This window comes from Nannobrachium achirus (genome assembly GCF_963921795.1).
Source record: "Nannobrachium achirus genome assembly, chromosome: 14".
Lineage (NCBI taxonomy): Eukaryota > Metazoa > Chordata > Actinopteri > Myctophiformes > Myctophidae > Nannobrachium > Nannobrachium achirus.
This window is the reverse complement of record NC_137821.1, coordinates 36,176,278-36,193,161: the sequence shown is the minus strand read 5'-3', so window position 1 is coordinate 36,193,161 and position 16,884 is coordinate 36,176,278. Positions and strand designations below refer to the sequence as shown.

The 16,884-nt window shown below is 44.1% G+C and overlaps 1 protein-coding gene across 1 annotated transcript in view; it reads left to right on the top strand.

Annotated features, from left to right (window-relative positions):
• LOC308298202 (uncharacterized protein) overlaps positions 1–15,058 on the top strand; it is a 54,569-nt gene extending 39,511 nt beyond the window's left edge. The window contains exons 23-36 of the mRNA XM_080741757.1: positions 383–418; positions 589–723; positions 1,394–1,542; positions 3,564–4,086; positions 4,627–4,869; positions 5,527–5,646; positions 5,990–6,088; positions 6,360–11,054; positions 11,391–11,496; positions 11,883–12,002; positions 12,473–12,919; positions 13,247–13,333; positions 13,453–13,574; positions 13,860–15,058. Coding sequence (XP_080597883.1) covers positions 383–418; positions 589–723; positions 1,394–1,542; positions 3,564–4,086; positions 4,627–4,869; positions 5,527–5,646; positions 5,990–6,088; positions 6,360–11,054; positions 11,391–11,496; positions 11,883–12,002; positions 12,473–12,919; positions 13,247–13,333; positions 13,453–13,574; positions 13,860–13,922 — 6,945 coding nt within the window. The 3' untranslated portion in view covers positions 13,923–15,058. The remainder of the gene's footprint in view (positions 1–382; positions 419–588; positions 724–1,393; positions 1,543–3,563; positions 4,087–4,626; positions 4,870–5,526; positions 5,647–5,989; positions 6,089–6,359; positions 11,055–11,390; positions 11,497–11,882; positions 12,003–12,472; positions 12,920–13,246; positions 13,334–13,452; positions 13,575–13,859) is intronic.
• Positions 15,059–16,884: the final 1,826 nt, after the last annotated feature.

Here is a 16,884-nt window from a genome sequence, read left to right as displayed (position 1 = left end):
CAATTTAAGGACTTTTTAAGACCTTTTTAATACCTCACGTCAGGGACCGAGTTGGTCGGGAAGAGCGACACCAGGGCACGTGTCACGTGTGTAGTTTCTTTAAAATGACGCCACATGGTGCACTGCACTACACTGCCACCAGTAGTATACTGGCATGGATGATATAGGCTCCTCCGGGTTAAGTATAAAGTTGTCAAATATGTCAAACATTTTTTTGTATATTTAGGTTAGGTTGTGTCATATCTGCCATGTGCACGTGTTGGTATAACATACTCGTAGTGCACATGTGTGATGTGTACTGTGCTACATGGTGGGTAGGTGGGTGATTGTGTGAGTGTTGGAGGTCTTGTTTGACGTGTTTTATTTCTGATCTTGTCTGCAGTGGGAGTTATACAAAACCTTCACCAACAGCAAATTTGTAAGTATATTTGTATATTTATTTATTAGATAGAAATAAGTAATATTCTTTATATAAGCATTGAATACTTTTTCACCGCATTCTACTAATTAATATTGTTTTGTCTTTCTGCCTAACTGCTTAAGTGGGGTCAGGTCATACTGTAAAGTGATAACATTTTCTGAACTTAGGTGCATGTGGCGAAAGTGGAGAGGCTTTTGGTGGTGACATTGAACGGCTCGGTCAACCTGGACGTCATTAAAAAAATCATACAGATGGTGACGATCGTTGGACCAGTGAATGGCTGCCTCCCTCTTGCCAACAGGGTACACGCACACACATGCACATACATACACTTGATATACAGATCCAACATTTTTAACATTGTGTAAAAGTTAATTTCTTCTGTAATATTATTCTAAAAGTGAAACTTTCATATATTCTAGATTAATTGTGCATACAGTGTTGCCGTTTTAATCTAGATTTTTATGGCATACATCTCGTTAAAATCTAAAGTCCATATCTCAAGATATTAGAATATTGGGACCACTCAAAAAAAAGAAAAAATAATAGGACCACTAAAAAAAAAGAAGAAAAAAATGTATATAATTAATTATAATACAGAAATGTCGACCATTTGAAAGGTATGTTAATTTATGCACTCAATACTTGGTCTGGACCTTTGAACAAATTACTTCAAGAACGATGCACACATGCTGTGTATATATATATATGTGTGTAATATATATATATATATATGTATATATATTTATGTATATATATTTATGTATATATATATATATATATATATATATATATATATATATATATATATATATATACATGTGTATATATATGTGTGTGTATATATATATATATATATATATATATATATATATATATATATAACCTGAAATAAATAAATAAACTGAAATATATGAGTATGTTTATTTATAGATATTTAGTAAATGCCTAAGTGTGTTTGTGTGTGTGCAGATCGTGTTTGAGATGAGGACCCACAAAGCGCTTAATGATGTCCAAAGTGCTTTCCAGAGATTTCCCCTGATTCCCCTGCAGCTGAAGCCAAAGCTTGGTCGACTCGTTAACAGCAATGATGTTACATCATGTGTGGGACTCTTTCGCAGGTGAGGGTTGTGACATTACCCATTCAGAACGGGTACACGGTATTGTGTAGTATTATTTTATGCTTTAACTATTGAAAAATAGCAGATATACAAGCTCACAGCGCGGCACCGAGTGCCGCGCTGCGAGTTTGTAGATCTGCTATTTTTTACCCGATTCTATAAGTGTCTTTTGAATCCTTCCAAGGTTTTTTGGAAAAACCTATGTTTCTATGTCAGCAATCTGGCCAGCCATCGTCAAAGAAAAGGTCCCTTTCACTTAACTGGAGCTCAGTTAGTCTGTTCTTGAGAGACTACTTTGTCAGTGGTTCTCAAACCTTTTCATGTGAAGGATCCCCAAAATGATATCTTTTTGGCCACGGACCCCCATCTCAAAATATTTAGTTCCAGGGACCACCCAGAAGCAAAATTTGAGTTACAAACATTCGCTTTGAAAATACATATATTCAAAGATTTGCACACATTTTCACGACTTTTTCAAAAATAGCAGATCTACAAGCTGCACTCGGTGCTGCGCTGTGAGCTTGTATATCTGCTATTTTTCACTGGTTAAAGCATTCAATAATACTAGGCCCAAATAGGTTAAACAGTGTTTTGGTGTTTTTTGTGAGGAAAAAAAAGAAAATGCTGGAGCATTCAACGTGGGTTATGTCAAAAGTATCAAACAAAAAAGCTTGAGACCTTATTTCCTTTGATAGTGGCTCTGTATGAAAACTGTGCCACATGTTTGCGTGTGTGTTTTTAAAGAAAGCAATCCAGACAAGCTCCATAACATAGCCCTCAACCATAGAGAAATCCTACAGCAAGGTTCCCCAATTAGTTTTCCCCAAGGGCCGAATTATGTCTAGGGTACCAAGCCGAGGGCCACAACATTGCAGGGGGCGACGGTGGCGTTCCCACTACTCCAGCGACAGTTTTCGTCGTTGTCGGGTGAAAATCTTGTATGTCCATTTTGAATGTATCATTTTAAAAATGATTTAAACTAGTGAAAACAGATATTGTAGATCTGCTGTTTTCACTTCTTTTGTGCGACGGCCTTATATGATTTGCGAAAGAACGTAAATTTGGAGATACGAGATTTCCACCCGACAACGACGATATACTGGTGTTGTTGCTCAGCTGCTCTTATACCACCATTATTACTGGGGTTGGTGTGGGCCAGACAGTAGCCCCCCGCGGGCCGCAAATGGCCCGCGGGCCACCTATTTGGGAACCCTGCCCTACAGGGATGCCCCCTTGGTAAGCTGGTCCAGGGACTCAAACCGTAGCATACAACAGCAGTGTCAACACGGACATTTGTGCGGGGAGAAGAATTCATTAGCAACGACGAAAAAAGGGGTACAAAGCAACATGCCAGCTCTGAAATCCTGTCATACTGTATGTGTTTAGTAGACTAACTTTGGTCATTTTAGCGAGGACACAAATAGCCATTCCAGAGTAACAGTTTCTATTCTTTCTTAAACTTCTCAATTTAGGGACTTGAAACTGTGAAGTTTCTGTAAGGACTCTGACATTAGCAGAATCTTTTGCAGCATTACAGGTGACAGGAAATAACAAATGTAACAGAGGTGTTTAAAATGCTGAATGTTGTTTACAGTCTCTTTAAAAGGTTAAACAAAGGTTGGGTTATTTAAAGCAGCTCCTTACCCATTTTCAACCTTATATACATATAAGTGATCCTTGCTAATTGGTGGGCTATGGACAGTTGAAACTTGCCTACCAATGACAACATCGATCGTTGAGACTTCCAAGCTAATAGAAACTACAGCCTTTCTCTTCTACTGTTGGCATGCTGAAAGCCATCAATAAAAAAGCTAAACAAAAACCAATAACGTGGCTACCACCAAACTTGGCTACCAATGATATCCCTGGTAGGCAAGTTTAGGCAATGGTATTGTCTTATAATAAGCATTAGGGGGATCAAATCATAGGAATATAATATGTTTAAAATGGGTGAATAGTGCTTTAGAGGCTCAATTCAACAATACAGACCGGCTAATGTTTTCCCTTTTTGCTTTGCTCAGTGCATCGAGCTACATGTCACGGGTTTACAGATCAGAGAAACGCAGAAAGCTAACTATGAACAAGCAACAAGGAAAATGGGCGGCCAACACTGGAGCTACCATGGGTCCTGGAGCCCCCGTCAGCTCTACCACACCGGCGGGAACCAGCGCCTCTCCAGTGCCCGTCCCGACTGACGCCAATCCCACCACTGTGGTCCTCACCGACCAACCCAAAACCCAAGTCACTGCAGCCCCCGCCGCTTCTACTGCATCGACGGGCGCCACGGCCTCTCCGGTGCCCGCGCAGGCCGACGCCAAAGGGGCAGACGTCGTTCTCAACGATCCGCCCATCGTCGGAGCCCCTTGTGTGCCCGGATCCCCTGTCAGTTCTACGGCGCCAACAGACACCATCCTCTCTCCGGGGCGTGCACAGGCCGACGCCGGCAAGCTGCCTGAACTCCCCCCGATGAACGATGACATCTTCAGGCTTCTGACGGCTGCTCTTCGAGAGCGCCGTCAGACCAGAGAGAGGCAGGGGACAGAGGTGAGCTGTGATGTAGGAAGCGGTTCACTGCAACAGTGGTTCTCAGCCTGTGGGTCAGGACCGACATGATTTTTAGGGGGTCCCCAGATGACAGTGACGTTACAATTTAAGGACTTTTCAGAACGTTTTGATACCTTAAAAAAAGAGAACCACTGCACTGCACTAAGGAATCCAGAGAAGACACTATCAATGCTATTTGTCTGTGGGCAGAGAGGTTTGGGGTATAGTGGCCTCCAGGAATCCTTATACTTGGCCTGTGTGACAATGTTTCATAGGCGGTGTGTGAGGATTAGGCATTTCGGGATTGGGTTTAGGATTAGAGTTTGGGTTAAAAATGGCAAGACAATAGCTACTTGGCAATACAAAAGCTTAAAATAAACAGTTCTCCCAAGTTTTATTTTATTCTTAAACATTTTATACTTCTGTTCTATTACCTTCGTTCCCATTCTATCCCCTCTCATTCGATTCCATTCCAATTATATTCTCTCATTATATTGTGCTATATTTTCTCATTCTGTTCCTTTCTCCTCCCTCTTCCAGACCTCGTCGCCCTCCGCCGCCCATCACGAGGAGAGGAGTGACTCCTCCTCCGGTCGCGCCAGGAGCAGCCACGGCCCTTCCTCCTCTGAGGAGGGCTTCCGCTCACCTCCTTCGCCACCGCATTCCTCCAGGAGAGCGCATGGCTCCCATTCCTCATCGTCCCGCAGGAGCAGACGAGACCGGAGTCCCCCTTCGAAGAGACGGAGGAGAGAGGAGGAGGAGGAGGAGAAAGATACTAGAAGGGTTAGTGTTTTGAATCGGTTCATTTCATCAGCAACCGGCACGCACCTCATCATAACATGTGCATCATGATGATGCACATGTATGATTCATAGCCTGATACATCCGACATGTTAGGATTTGTGTTACAATACACTGCAAAGCCGTATTTATTTACTGAAAATATCAAAATAGGGCTGAAAGGTGCATAGCCCATTGGTAGACTAATAAAGTAGTGCATGTGTAACGCATAATGATACATGATTATGGGGCTACTACTGTAGCTTTCAACGTGTAACCATCTATATCGTATAAACACTAATAATATAGAAAACCTTCAAAATGATTTTAGCTGATCAGGATTCCCCAATTAACTTGTACTAATAGTATGCCTCTAAATGAGCTGTTCAACTCAGGATGCCAAAGGTTTCCATAAATAATGGCGGTCAACTGCCATAATCAAATCCTATGTTATTTACCTTATTTTTGATCGCCATTGTGCGGGCGGCCGCTCCCGTTCACAACCGCCCCACGTGTCTTCTTTCACAGGGAGAAGAAAACATTTTCACCAAATGTTCTCCTATTATGACACCCCCGAATGTTGCTGTTTTTTAATAGGTCAATAAAGGATGTTTAAACTCTCTTTCTCCTTTTTCTTTGTCTCTTTGTTTCTGGTTATAGGAGACAAACCTGGTCATCCTGAAGGGAGTCCCTCGGTGCCTCACAAGTGATGACGTGAAAGACGCCCTCCGTCCGTTTGGAGAAACATCATATGTCATCATGATAAGGAAGACACTTGAGGTAGAGCCAAAGTTAGATTGATTGATTAAGAATGTTTTTTTTTTGTTTACATTATTTAATTCATGCCCCCCCCCCCCCCCCCCCCCCCAATCAGAAGAGAACCCCTCAAAGATCATTTATCACTTTTAACCTGCATGTGTTTTCTCCCTTGACTGAATCAATTGGTATCTTGACCTGAAAATGTATGTTCTGTTTATTAAAGATTTATTAAAAAGAGCCATAGGGGACCGAGTGACCCCTCTGAATAAACGCTAAAGCAATGATTTTTTGTCACAAAAATATCACTTGCACCACCTTTGGTCACAAGGTGGTATAAGTAACTCATACAAGCTTTTGTGTGCAGGCTACTGTGTGTTTTGTTGCTGAGGAGAGTGCCAGGGCTGTGGAAAAATGTAAACAACTGAAAATCAAAGGATGCCCCGTCACGGTATTCACAGAGAAGGTACAGCACAACATGCACCCCACTGATCTTTTTCTGTCTTTCTTTCTCACGTATGTTTCTGTCTGATTTTAATTGGCTAGTTGGCCACAATGGCCAGCCAATAAGCCTATTTCAGGGCCATCCCCCCAGATTATGTGATATAAACAGCCCAACACTAGTGCGTGAGCGTCAGGAGGATACATCCCAGCACAATCTCAAATTATCAACAAAATGAAGACTATTAAAGACTATTCAATCAATGGTGATGATATCATTTCTCCACATTTTACAGGGCGGGCATTCCACGGCTGACCAGTCATTCATCCCGGATGACTTTGGAGAGTTTGTCACTGTGGATGAGATTGGATTTGTAGAGGACGAAAGCTCTTTTTGTCTTTCCGAGTCCGAAGGACTGGTCGAGGAAACCTCTACGTCTGTCTCATCCACACAACCAAACGAATCAAGCCAGAACTCTAGATCGATTTCGATTGCTCCGGAAACTCAGGACCCGTCTATAACCACCCCATCCACCACCACCCACTCTTCTCCATCCTCCTCTTCCACCTTCACCAAGTCCTCCACCTCTTCTCCATCTGCTGAAACCCTTTCCTCCCACATCGCTCATAAATCTCCACAGAGAAAGACGCCTAAAGCTCCAATTAAATCTGCTGCCAGTGTCAAAGAGGTCAAACCGAGTCTTCCCCGTCGTAGCACGCGTTCATCCACCCACGTTAAGACTGAGGCAACAAAAGTGAAAGACACAGCAGAGCCCCTCACTGCCCCGGTCACAGAGGGCGTAGTTGCAATGCCCGACCACACGGTGTCAGCAGAGACCCCTGCAGGGAAAGGTGCCGTGTCAGAGAGGAACAGAGAAACCTCATCGGAGGCACATCCCTCCCCACATCGAGAGGGGGAAGGAGAGAGAAGCCAAGCAAAGAATGACTCAGCTCGTCTGGAGAAAGAAAACCAAAGCAGTGCCTTGTCCTCTGCTAAGCCTGGCATTGACAAAGAGCGCCCCAAAACGGAGACAAATGAATCTAGTGAGGAGGGGAAGGACCAAGGTGGCGAAAAACCTGAAAGTGAAAAAGAAAATGTCCAAATTATCGATTCAGTTGAGGACCAGGCAGATGGGGTGAATGGCCATCTTGGGGACAGCAGCGGTGCACCAGAATGTCAGCAGCCTGAAACGGAAGACCCATCTTACCACGAGGGGCCCTATCAGGTTTTAGACAGTGTCACAGAGGAAGACGAGACAGAAGGCACGAGTCAAATTGACATGAAGGATTCTTTCCAAGTGTTAGACAGTATCGAAGAAGATCTAACAGCCATGGACGCATTAGTCAGTCATGCTGATCAAACTGTCGGGGAAGGCAGTGAAACAGAAATGCCTCTACCCGATGAAGATTTGTATCGCATAATAGACTCATGTGATGATAAGCCTTCAGATGTAGATGGTGAACAGTCTGCTCAAGATAATGAATTAAATCAAGATAGCCAGATGCTCAAAGACGGCCTTCTCCAGGACAAAGATTCTGCCGAGGTCCAGGCTCTCAGAGCTAGGGATCCCGAAAACAAGGACGTCGACGTTCTCAAGCCAGAGCCTCTCCAGGTGTTGGATTCTGTCGATGATCAAATCTCAACAGAAGCTGCAGTCCAGAAACCTGAAACACAGTTACTAGACACTAGTCAAACAGAAGAGGAAGAAGACACATTCCAGGTAATAGACTCGGTCGACAACTACTCAGATCCTGAAGACTCAGAGAAAACAAATAAGGGAAGACAAACCAGGACACCGCACAGAACGGCTGCAAAAGAGGACAAAGCACCAAAGAAGACTGGGGCCACCGTGGCATTCAGAAATGAAAGAAAAGGCAAAACATCAGAGCGACTGTCCCAAAGAGGGTACACACCACTGAAAAAGGGTGACACAAAGGAATTAAGCAGAGAGGAGGAAGATACATATGAGATTGTAGATTCTTTTGAAGAGGAGCCAAGTAGAGACTATCGAACCCCAGAACAGTCAGGCAGAGCGAAGGACCAAAGAATAAGTGCGAGAAACAGTCGAACGGCAGAAAAAGATGACAAGCGCACGAAGGGCAAGACCATTGCAGAGATGACGGCGGAGGATGAAGGAGAAGAGGCTTCGTATCAAATTATAGATTCCACTGAAGACGAGCTTATCAGCAGCGACCCGAGTCTGACTGTGGGCCAGAAGGAAGGGCTGACGGAGGAAGAAAATAAAAAAGATGATAAACCAAGCGTGAAGAGCAGTGATGCCTCTGTGGCGTCCGATTCACAGGAAGGGCCTGAAGTCAAGGAGGAAGAGGAGCCTACCTACCAGATTGTTGATTCCTTTGAGCACGAGCAGAACAAGGACGTCTCACACGTTTCTGGCAGAGCAAAGAGAGGAAGTAGGATGACAAGAGAAGACAAAAACGACAATGCCAAGGTGTCAAGAAATGAGGACAAATCCCCAAAGAAGAGTGAGGTTGCTGCGAGACAGTCCCAGAGAAGAAGAAGCGAAAGAACGCCGAAGACGGAAGATAAAATTACAAAAATGGACGTCTCCGATTCTGTGGAAAACAAAGTACTTGCTGATGATGTAACAGCCACTGAAGGGACTGCCGCTGAACAACAACCCAGAAGGGGAACGAGAACCACCAAGCCAGACCACACCAAAATGAATAAAAAGGACGATGTGCCATCGAAGACGAAGAGTGACGCCCCTGTCAGAGAACCAGAGGAGGGAAGAGGAGATAACCTGGACGAAGAACGGGAAGATGTGTATCACGTGGTCGATTCTGTGGGAGACGAGGCGCTCACTGATGATGTCACTTCCACTGAACAACCTCCCAGCAGAGATAAGACGGCAAGGACCGGCAAGAAAGATGCCAAAAGGTCTCAAAAGGATGACGCGCTTTCAAAGAAGAACAACACCCCTGTCAGAGATTCGGAGGAGAAGGTAAGAGGACAAAGCAAGAGAGGGGAGGAACAGGAGGCTACGTATCAAGTTGTTGATTCCGTGGAGGATGAAACGGTTCCTGATAATATAATCACAGCTGAAGAGACCGAACAACGGCCCAGAAGAGGAGCGAGAACCAGCAAGAAAGACGACACTAAGTTCACTAAAAAAGATGACATGCCATCGAAGACGAAGAGTGATGCCCCTGTTAGAGAACCAGAAGGCAGAGGAGAAAAAGAGGAGCAACAGGATACGTATCATGTGGTCGATTCTGTGGAAGATGGAACGGTTCCTGATAATATAACCACCACTGAGGAGACTGCTACCGAACAACGACCCAGAAGAGGAGCCAGAACCAGCAAGAAAGACGACACCAAGACCACTAAAAAGGATGACATGCCATCGAAGATGAAGAGTGATGCTCCTGTTAGAGAACCAGAAGGCAGAGGAGAAAAAGAGGAGTTGGAACAGGAGGATACGTATCATGTGGTCGATTCTGTGGAAGATGAAACGGTTCCTGATAATATAACCGCCACTGAGGAGCCTGCCACCGAACAACGACCCAGAAGAGGGGCCAGAACCAGCATGAAAGACACCAAGATCACTAAAAAGGATGTTATGCCATTGAAGATGAAGACTAGTGATGCCCCTGTCAGAGAACCAGAAGGAAGAGGAGAAAAAAAGGAGGAGCAACAGGATACGTATCATGTGGTCGATTCCGTGGAAGACAAGGCGCTTGATGATGATGTCACTGCCACTGTACAACGACCCAGAAGAGGTAGGATGGCAGGATCCAGCAAGAAAGCTGACAAAATGTCTGAAAAGGATGAAGCTCCTACGAAGAAGAATGATGCCCCTGTCGGAGAATCCGAGGAGAAAGTGGGAGTAGAATGCGAAAGAGAGGGCGAGCAGGAGGCTACATACGAAGTTGTCGATTCTGTGACAGACGAGACGCTTCCTGATAACGCAATCGCCGCTGAGGAGACTGCCGCTGAACCGCGAACCAGAAGAGGAACGAGAACCAGCAAGAAGGATGACAAAAGGTCTAAAAAAGATGACACTCCTGCTCCTGCGAAGAAGAACGACACCCCTGCCGTAGAATCTGAGGAGAAAGTGGGAAGAGAAAGGGAAAGAGAGGAGGAACAAGGGGCCACGTATCAAGTTGTCGATTCTGTGGAAGACGAGACTCCTCCTGAGGAGAGCGTCGTGCTGCGACCCAGAAGAGGAGCGAGGGCGAGAACTGAAAAGAAAGACCTTGCTAAATCCACAGAGAAGAACGTCACGCCACCAAAGAAGAGTGACTCCGGAGAACCGGAAGAAAAGAAGGGTGGAGAGGAAAGAGAAAAAGAGACAGATGAAGACACCGGGCGGGGGAAAGGAGACACGACTGTCTCCACCGGCGCTGATACAGGGTCTTCCAAAAAACAAATGAAAGAAACAACGGAGGAGGACGAGGAGGAGGAGGAAGAAGGAGTGGAGGCCAGGTCTGCGGACCTGGACAGCCTGGACGAAGTGAGCGACGAGGAGGAGAATTACCCCGACGACGCGACAGAGGAGGAAGAGCTGATCAGGCAGCAGGCCATGTGGAAGCAACTGGAGAGAAGTGAGCGGGAAAAGGAGAGAGAACGGGAGCAGAGGAGGAGCAAAGACAGGGAGGAGCGAGAGACGGAGCGGCGGTGTAGCAGCCGGAGCAGCACCCGCAGCAGAGGAGCAGGCGGAGGTGACGGAGAGAGGAAGAGAGGGAGAGAACGGGAGGAGGAGGAGGAGGATGAGGAGATGGGTCTCGTGACCCTGGATGAGGTGGGCGCAGACGAGCCCGGAGAAGGGGATGAGGGAGAGGAGAGGAAGGGGGACGGCGAGAATGAAGCAGGAGAAATGACAGAGGAAGAGCTCCAGGCACTGGTCACCGTGGACGAGATTGGAGACGAGGAAGAGGAGCAGAAGTGCTCGGAGGCGGAGCCAAGCCCCATGGAGCCCTGTCCATCCAACCGTAAGGAGGAATCGGAAGACGCCGTCAACCCTCAGGTGAGTTTTTGTTTTGAAATCATTCAGTCACTTTTTACTTTCATTTTTGTAACGGTTTCTATCTTTGTTACCTTATATTTCACTATTGGCATTGCTTTATTGGCATGATAAGTGAAACCATGTGTGGCCAAATCATCCAAATGAAAAAAATAAAGTAATTTTGCTCGATCTCTACTTATTACAAAAGAACTAAACGCTCACAACGCAATGTGACACATTGTGTGGGCTTCGGTGAATGTAGGAATGTTCAGATATCGTGACATGCCCAGAATAGGGATGATAGGGTTCATGTGGTTAAACAAAGATCTGTTTTAAAGTCAAATCCCTCTTCTCTAGGTTCCAGTGGCTCTAGGTGGTGGTGAACAGGACAGAGATGAAGATCAGACCAACATTCCCTCCAGTGCTGCTGCTGAACTAAAGAATGACGATGTCGACGACCCAGGTTTGTGTTTGTCCGCATTATGTGAGTGCACATGTGTGTACACTAGTGGTGTGGAATGTAAAATTACAGCACTGTTGGCCTATAATGTGCTGTTCTGACTGTTGGTACAAATAAAACATAACATTTATGTTTGGCATAAAGATTTTATTCAGTATATCTGACTGCTTGTAGTGACTGATGAAACATTTGCCATTGTGCATTTAATGCATTATATAATCGAATCGTTACCTGATGAATCGTAATCGAATAGAATTGTGAAGGCAGTGCCAATACACACCTCTAGTGTACCTCTCTCATTGATGTGGTTCAATTCAAGTTAGCGTTAATGTATCTCTCCCGTCTTCCCCTAACACACTCTCTGCCCCCCTTCTCTCCTATCTCTCCAGATGAACAAATGAACTTTGTGACATTGGATGAGGTTGGAGAGGAGAATGATGAAGAGGAGGAGGAGGAGGAGGTGATGACCAGGAGAGGAGTCCGGACAAAGAGGAGAAGCAGGCAGTCTGGTACGCGCACACACACACACACGCACATACAACACGCACATACAACACACACACACACACACACACACACACACACACACACACACACACACACACACACACACACACACACACACACACACACACACTATATATAGTCCACATCACTTGTAGGAACATTACATAGACTTCCATTAACTTTTATGCAAGTCCTGTGGCCTTACCCTAACCTCTATCCCTAAACCTTAACCCTAAACCTAACCCTAACCATTGTGGGGACCTACTATTTTGTCCCCACACTGTCAGAGGTCCCTTGCAGGTCACTGTGTGAACATGCGTTTAGTTCCCATAAGTATAGCTAGACAAACTCTCTCTCACACACTCACACACACACACACACACACACACACACACACACACACACACGCACACACACACACAAACTCTCTTATTCATGAATCATTCATTCATCCTCTGTCATCCCTCCATAGTGGTGAAGGGCAGAAGAACACGGAGCATTGCAAAACAAGAGGAGTCGACTGCCGCCGAGCTAGCACCTCCCACCTCCACCGATGCCTCCTCCCCATTGGTCCAAGTTCAGGATCCACAGCCCAGGAGAGGCGCGAGGACGAGAACCAGCAAGAGAGACGAAACCGCTGAGAAGGACGCCACGCCACAGGAGAAGAGCGACTGCCGAAAACTGGGGGTGGAGGACGGAGCAGAAGAAAGAGAAAAAGAGGCGGAAGATAACGGGTGTGCCAAAGGAGGAGACACGCCGACGGTCTTCACTGACGCCGATACGGAGTCCTCCAAAGAGCTAACGAAAGAACAGAAAACCACAGAGGAAGAAGACGAAGAACAACGTCAGACGAGGGCCAGAGTGAGCCTGGACGAAGTGAGTGACGAAGAGGAGGATTACAAGGAAGAAAATAATGATGGTAAATGTCTTAAGTCCTAGAAATCTACTTAGAGGGGAATACCACTCATTTTCAACATTGAACTATGTAATTAATATACCTTAAGAGTTATTGTGTGGAAAAGTCCCCCCCTTCTGTGTTGCCTAGAACTGGAGGATTGATTGTGGGTATTCCCCTTTAAAGCTGCATCAATGATTGATTAAATAATTAAACTAGATACAGTATGTGTTTTTTTTACACAAGTCTGCCCCATTATATTAAAGCAACATTAGCACGCCAATGGGGGTTATATCATGGATATTGTCATGGCAGGGGGGTTGATCACTCTCTGTCTCTCTCCTCTGATAGAGCCTCAAGTTGAGAAACATCGATCTCAGTCTCCCACTGCAGCTGCTGACTTCAAACTGCCTCCCTTTACACCCAACAACCCCATTGGTGAGACACACTGTTCACCTTTCTTTCACAAAGTCTTTGTTTGTTTGTTTCTTTCATCTCTATCATATTTTTTCTTTCTTCCACCTGTTTGATATTGTATCTTTCTTATTGCCGATCAGGGTTGGAGTTTGTCGTCCCCAAGACTGGATTCTTCTGTAACCTGTGTTGTGCTTTCTATGAGAATGAAAACGCAGCCAAGGATCTGCACTGCAGTACCCACGAGCACTACAAGAACATGGAGGTACACACACACACACACACACACACACACACACACACACACACACACACACACACACACACACCTATACTTGAGGGTTAGGCAGTTCTAGGAATATCATTTTGAGCTATTTTCATTCTTTTTTTAGCGCTGAAATAGCCTATACAAGCTTGCAATGTGTCACTCTGTGACATATTGTAGAATACAATTACAAACACACACACACACACACACACACACACACACACACACACACACACACACTGTAATATACACTTTCCTGACTCTACTTTGTTCTCCTTTTAGAAACATTACCAGAAGTTACAAGAAAGACCTGGAAATTCTGCTCCAGGCTCTGCCTCCGACTGAGCCTGACTCCGTCCACTCGGTATCTCATTAATTTCTGTCGTGTTTATTCTAGTGATGTTTATTTTCTCAATATAATGCATTTAATATAAGCTCAGATAAAAAGAAAGAGGGACGGATCTTATTTTCTTTTTCAAATATACGATGACAATGACGACGTACTGTAGAATTGAAACGGGCAAATCAGTGCGGATAATATAGTGTATGTAGTTAAATATAAGGGAGTGGAATACGTCCCATATCAAAACGGATGTTGATCATTGTTGCTCACATAGGTGACAGTGGAGCGAGTTTGCTTGAGTCAGAGACGTTATCACCTGGCCTAGGTATTATAAATTATGTTAGGCATTTATCTGACCTAGGGCTCAGTATTACCAATAAGTAAATTCATGTGTCCCAGGCCAGTAATATATGCACTGTATGTACATATACTGTATGTCTCCCAAATTGCTCCCTGGATCTACCCTGTGCTTACAGTATTAATCACTTTACCCCTGGCATCCCAATCTTGGGCAAACATTTTCAAATAAATAGCAAAAATAGAATGTAGTTGTGCAGTGACTATTTTCGCTGCACAACTAGGCACAAGTTGTCATCGGAAAACCAGTGGTTGAAAATGGTTGCGCTTAGTCTATGCCTTGTTCTGGTTCAATTCAGTCAAACAAAAGGAAACTGCAATTACAGCTTTGCTGAATAGATAAATGAGCTTTCGGGGTGATAAATAACCACCAGCCAATGGCCAAATGCTGGATGTCACTACCAGAACAGGTACCCCGTCCTTATTTTGAGGTCCCAGTTGCTTTGAGAATCTGGTTTTCTGATATAAGCTTTTATAGATGTTGGAGAATTTTTAGGTTTTTGCCAGCCACTGTTGCCTAACGATCGAGTTCCCTGAACTCGTCAGTTGTAATAAAAGTTTACTCTCTTCTGTTGATATTGTATGATATCGTATCTGATATTTTCGTTTTCTTATAGTTTTTTGTTAGTACGTTGTGTTATGTGCTTATATGCAATGTGGGATACATTTGCATCCCTGAAGGGGTCCAACATGGCTGCTTGTTTTCTGTTCAACAAAATTAATCTTGTTTAATCAATAATTATAAACCGTAAACAGAAATTAATAAAAGTTATGTTTTGCATTATTGTGTTATGAGTTATTTTCTCTGGATGGTTTGATGGCCACAATGTGGATACATGTGTTGGGAGGATGGATAGAGATATGGTAATTGACTTAATTATCTACAGGGAAACTGATGATTCCTCTGATACTTGGATGTAATGATTTAACAAAATAACCACTTAAATTGTGTCCATGTTTTTCAAGCTCTTGAGTTACTTAATGATGCTTATGATTTAATTAAACAAACACTTCTCTCTAGCACCTTGCCATCCCACAGGTGGCTGCAGTGGCCAAACAAGTCCTAAACCTTTTGTTTCCAGTCCCAAACAAGTCATAATGCCAATCAATCTATACAGATTTACATAAATCATGCTAAACATTTTACTCTGTGGTTGCTATCCTAGTGTGTGTAATAATCCTTTGTCTTCTTGCTGCAGAGCTGTACATGTATGTTTACTCTGGGTGGTGTAATGGTAAAATTCCTGCCCACCCCCGCAAAGGTTGTGGGTTCAAATCCACTGTGGTGCATCCAGCTTTGACGAGCATCTACATGAATTCACCAATCAAGATGGTTTATCCCATAGGAGCTTCTCATGAGAGCTTCCTCTGAGGTACAATGAAAAGGCAGTGACTATCTTATCTATGAAGTTAGGTGATGCATTACATGATCACGGATTATACATGACTTATTATGACAAGCTCCCAAAGTGTTGTGCTACAGAGCTTGGTGAGGTCGTAGATCTTCCATTCTCAGTGCACTGCACCATAAGCACCCAAGTATACATTTTCAGATCATTGTTAAATATTAAATCTGCACTATGTGCTGACGTTTTTACCATTGAGTTAATTGAGCCTGCTTGCTCTGGATAAATTGAATCTTGACCTTAAGGTTAAAATTCATGTCGGATGTGTCTAGGTGTGACATGACCATTGACACGATCTTAGGCCATGGCTACACGGAGCTGGATATTTCTGAATCTAGACATTTTTTTGTGCTGTTGGGGCTTGCAGCCACATGAAGCTGGATATTTCGGCCACGAAGCTGGATATTTTTTAAACCAGATAAATAAGTGGAGAGATTGAAAAATATCCGATTCACTGGATCCGTGTAGACAGGGAACCCGGATATCTGTGAAGACTTTACTGTGTGTGTGCTTGTTAGACCTAGATATCTTTGTCGTGTGGACCTAGATATTTTTCTATGGATATCTGAAAAAAACGGGATACATGAAATATCCAGCTCCGTGTGGACCTAGATATTTTTCTATGTGGATATCTGAAAAACCGGGATATCTCAAAAATCCAGCTCCGTGTAGCCATGGCCTTAATGTCTCTATATAAGAGCAGGCTGCAGGGGGAGAAAATACAACCACCCCAATTGTATAAGTTATTTATTGTATTAACTTTGCCATACATATTGGACACACTGATGCTCTAATCTGCACCAAACCTGGCACAAACACTGTTAATAGATACCTATTTCCTCCCGCGAGGGAAATTCAGTATTTTCAGCCCAACCCGGCTGATTCACTGCCCAGCTCCAATCCTCATCAAACCTGTCTCAAATACTGTGCCATGAGAACGGCTATAAATAAACAAAACATTGCACACACATGGGCCTCTACATGAGTGTTAAGCAGTGTTCAAATAAATCTGTGGCTCTGATCAGCACAATATAGGCCTGGATTTGAAGACTAGCGTCTGAAAATCTAGTATTGATAAAACCTCTTGCAATGACAGCAAGTTAATAAAAATACACAAGCCCTGCAGTGGCTTGTGTATTTTCCTGTCTACTTCTCATTATAAACTTGTAATACAAGCTCTTCTGAAATAAATATCAACGAG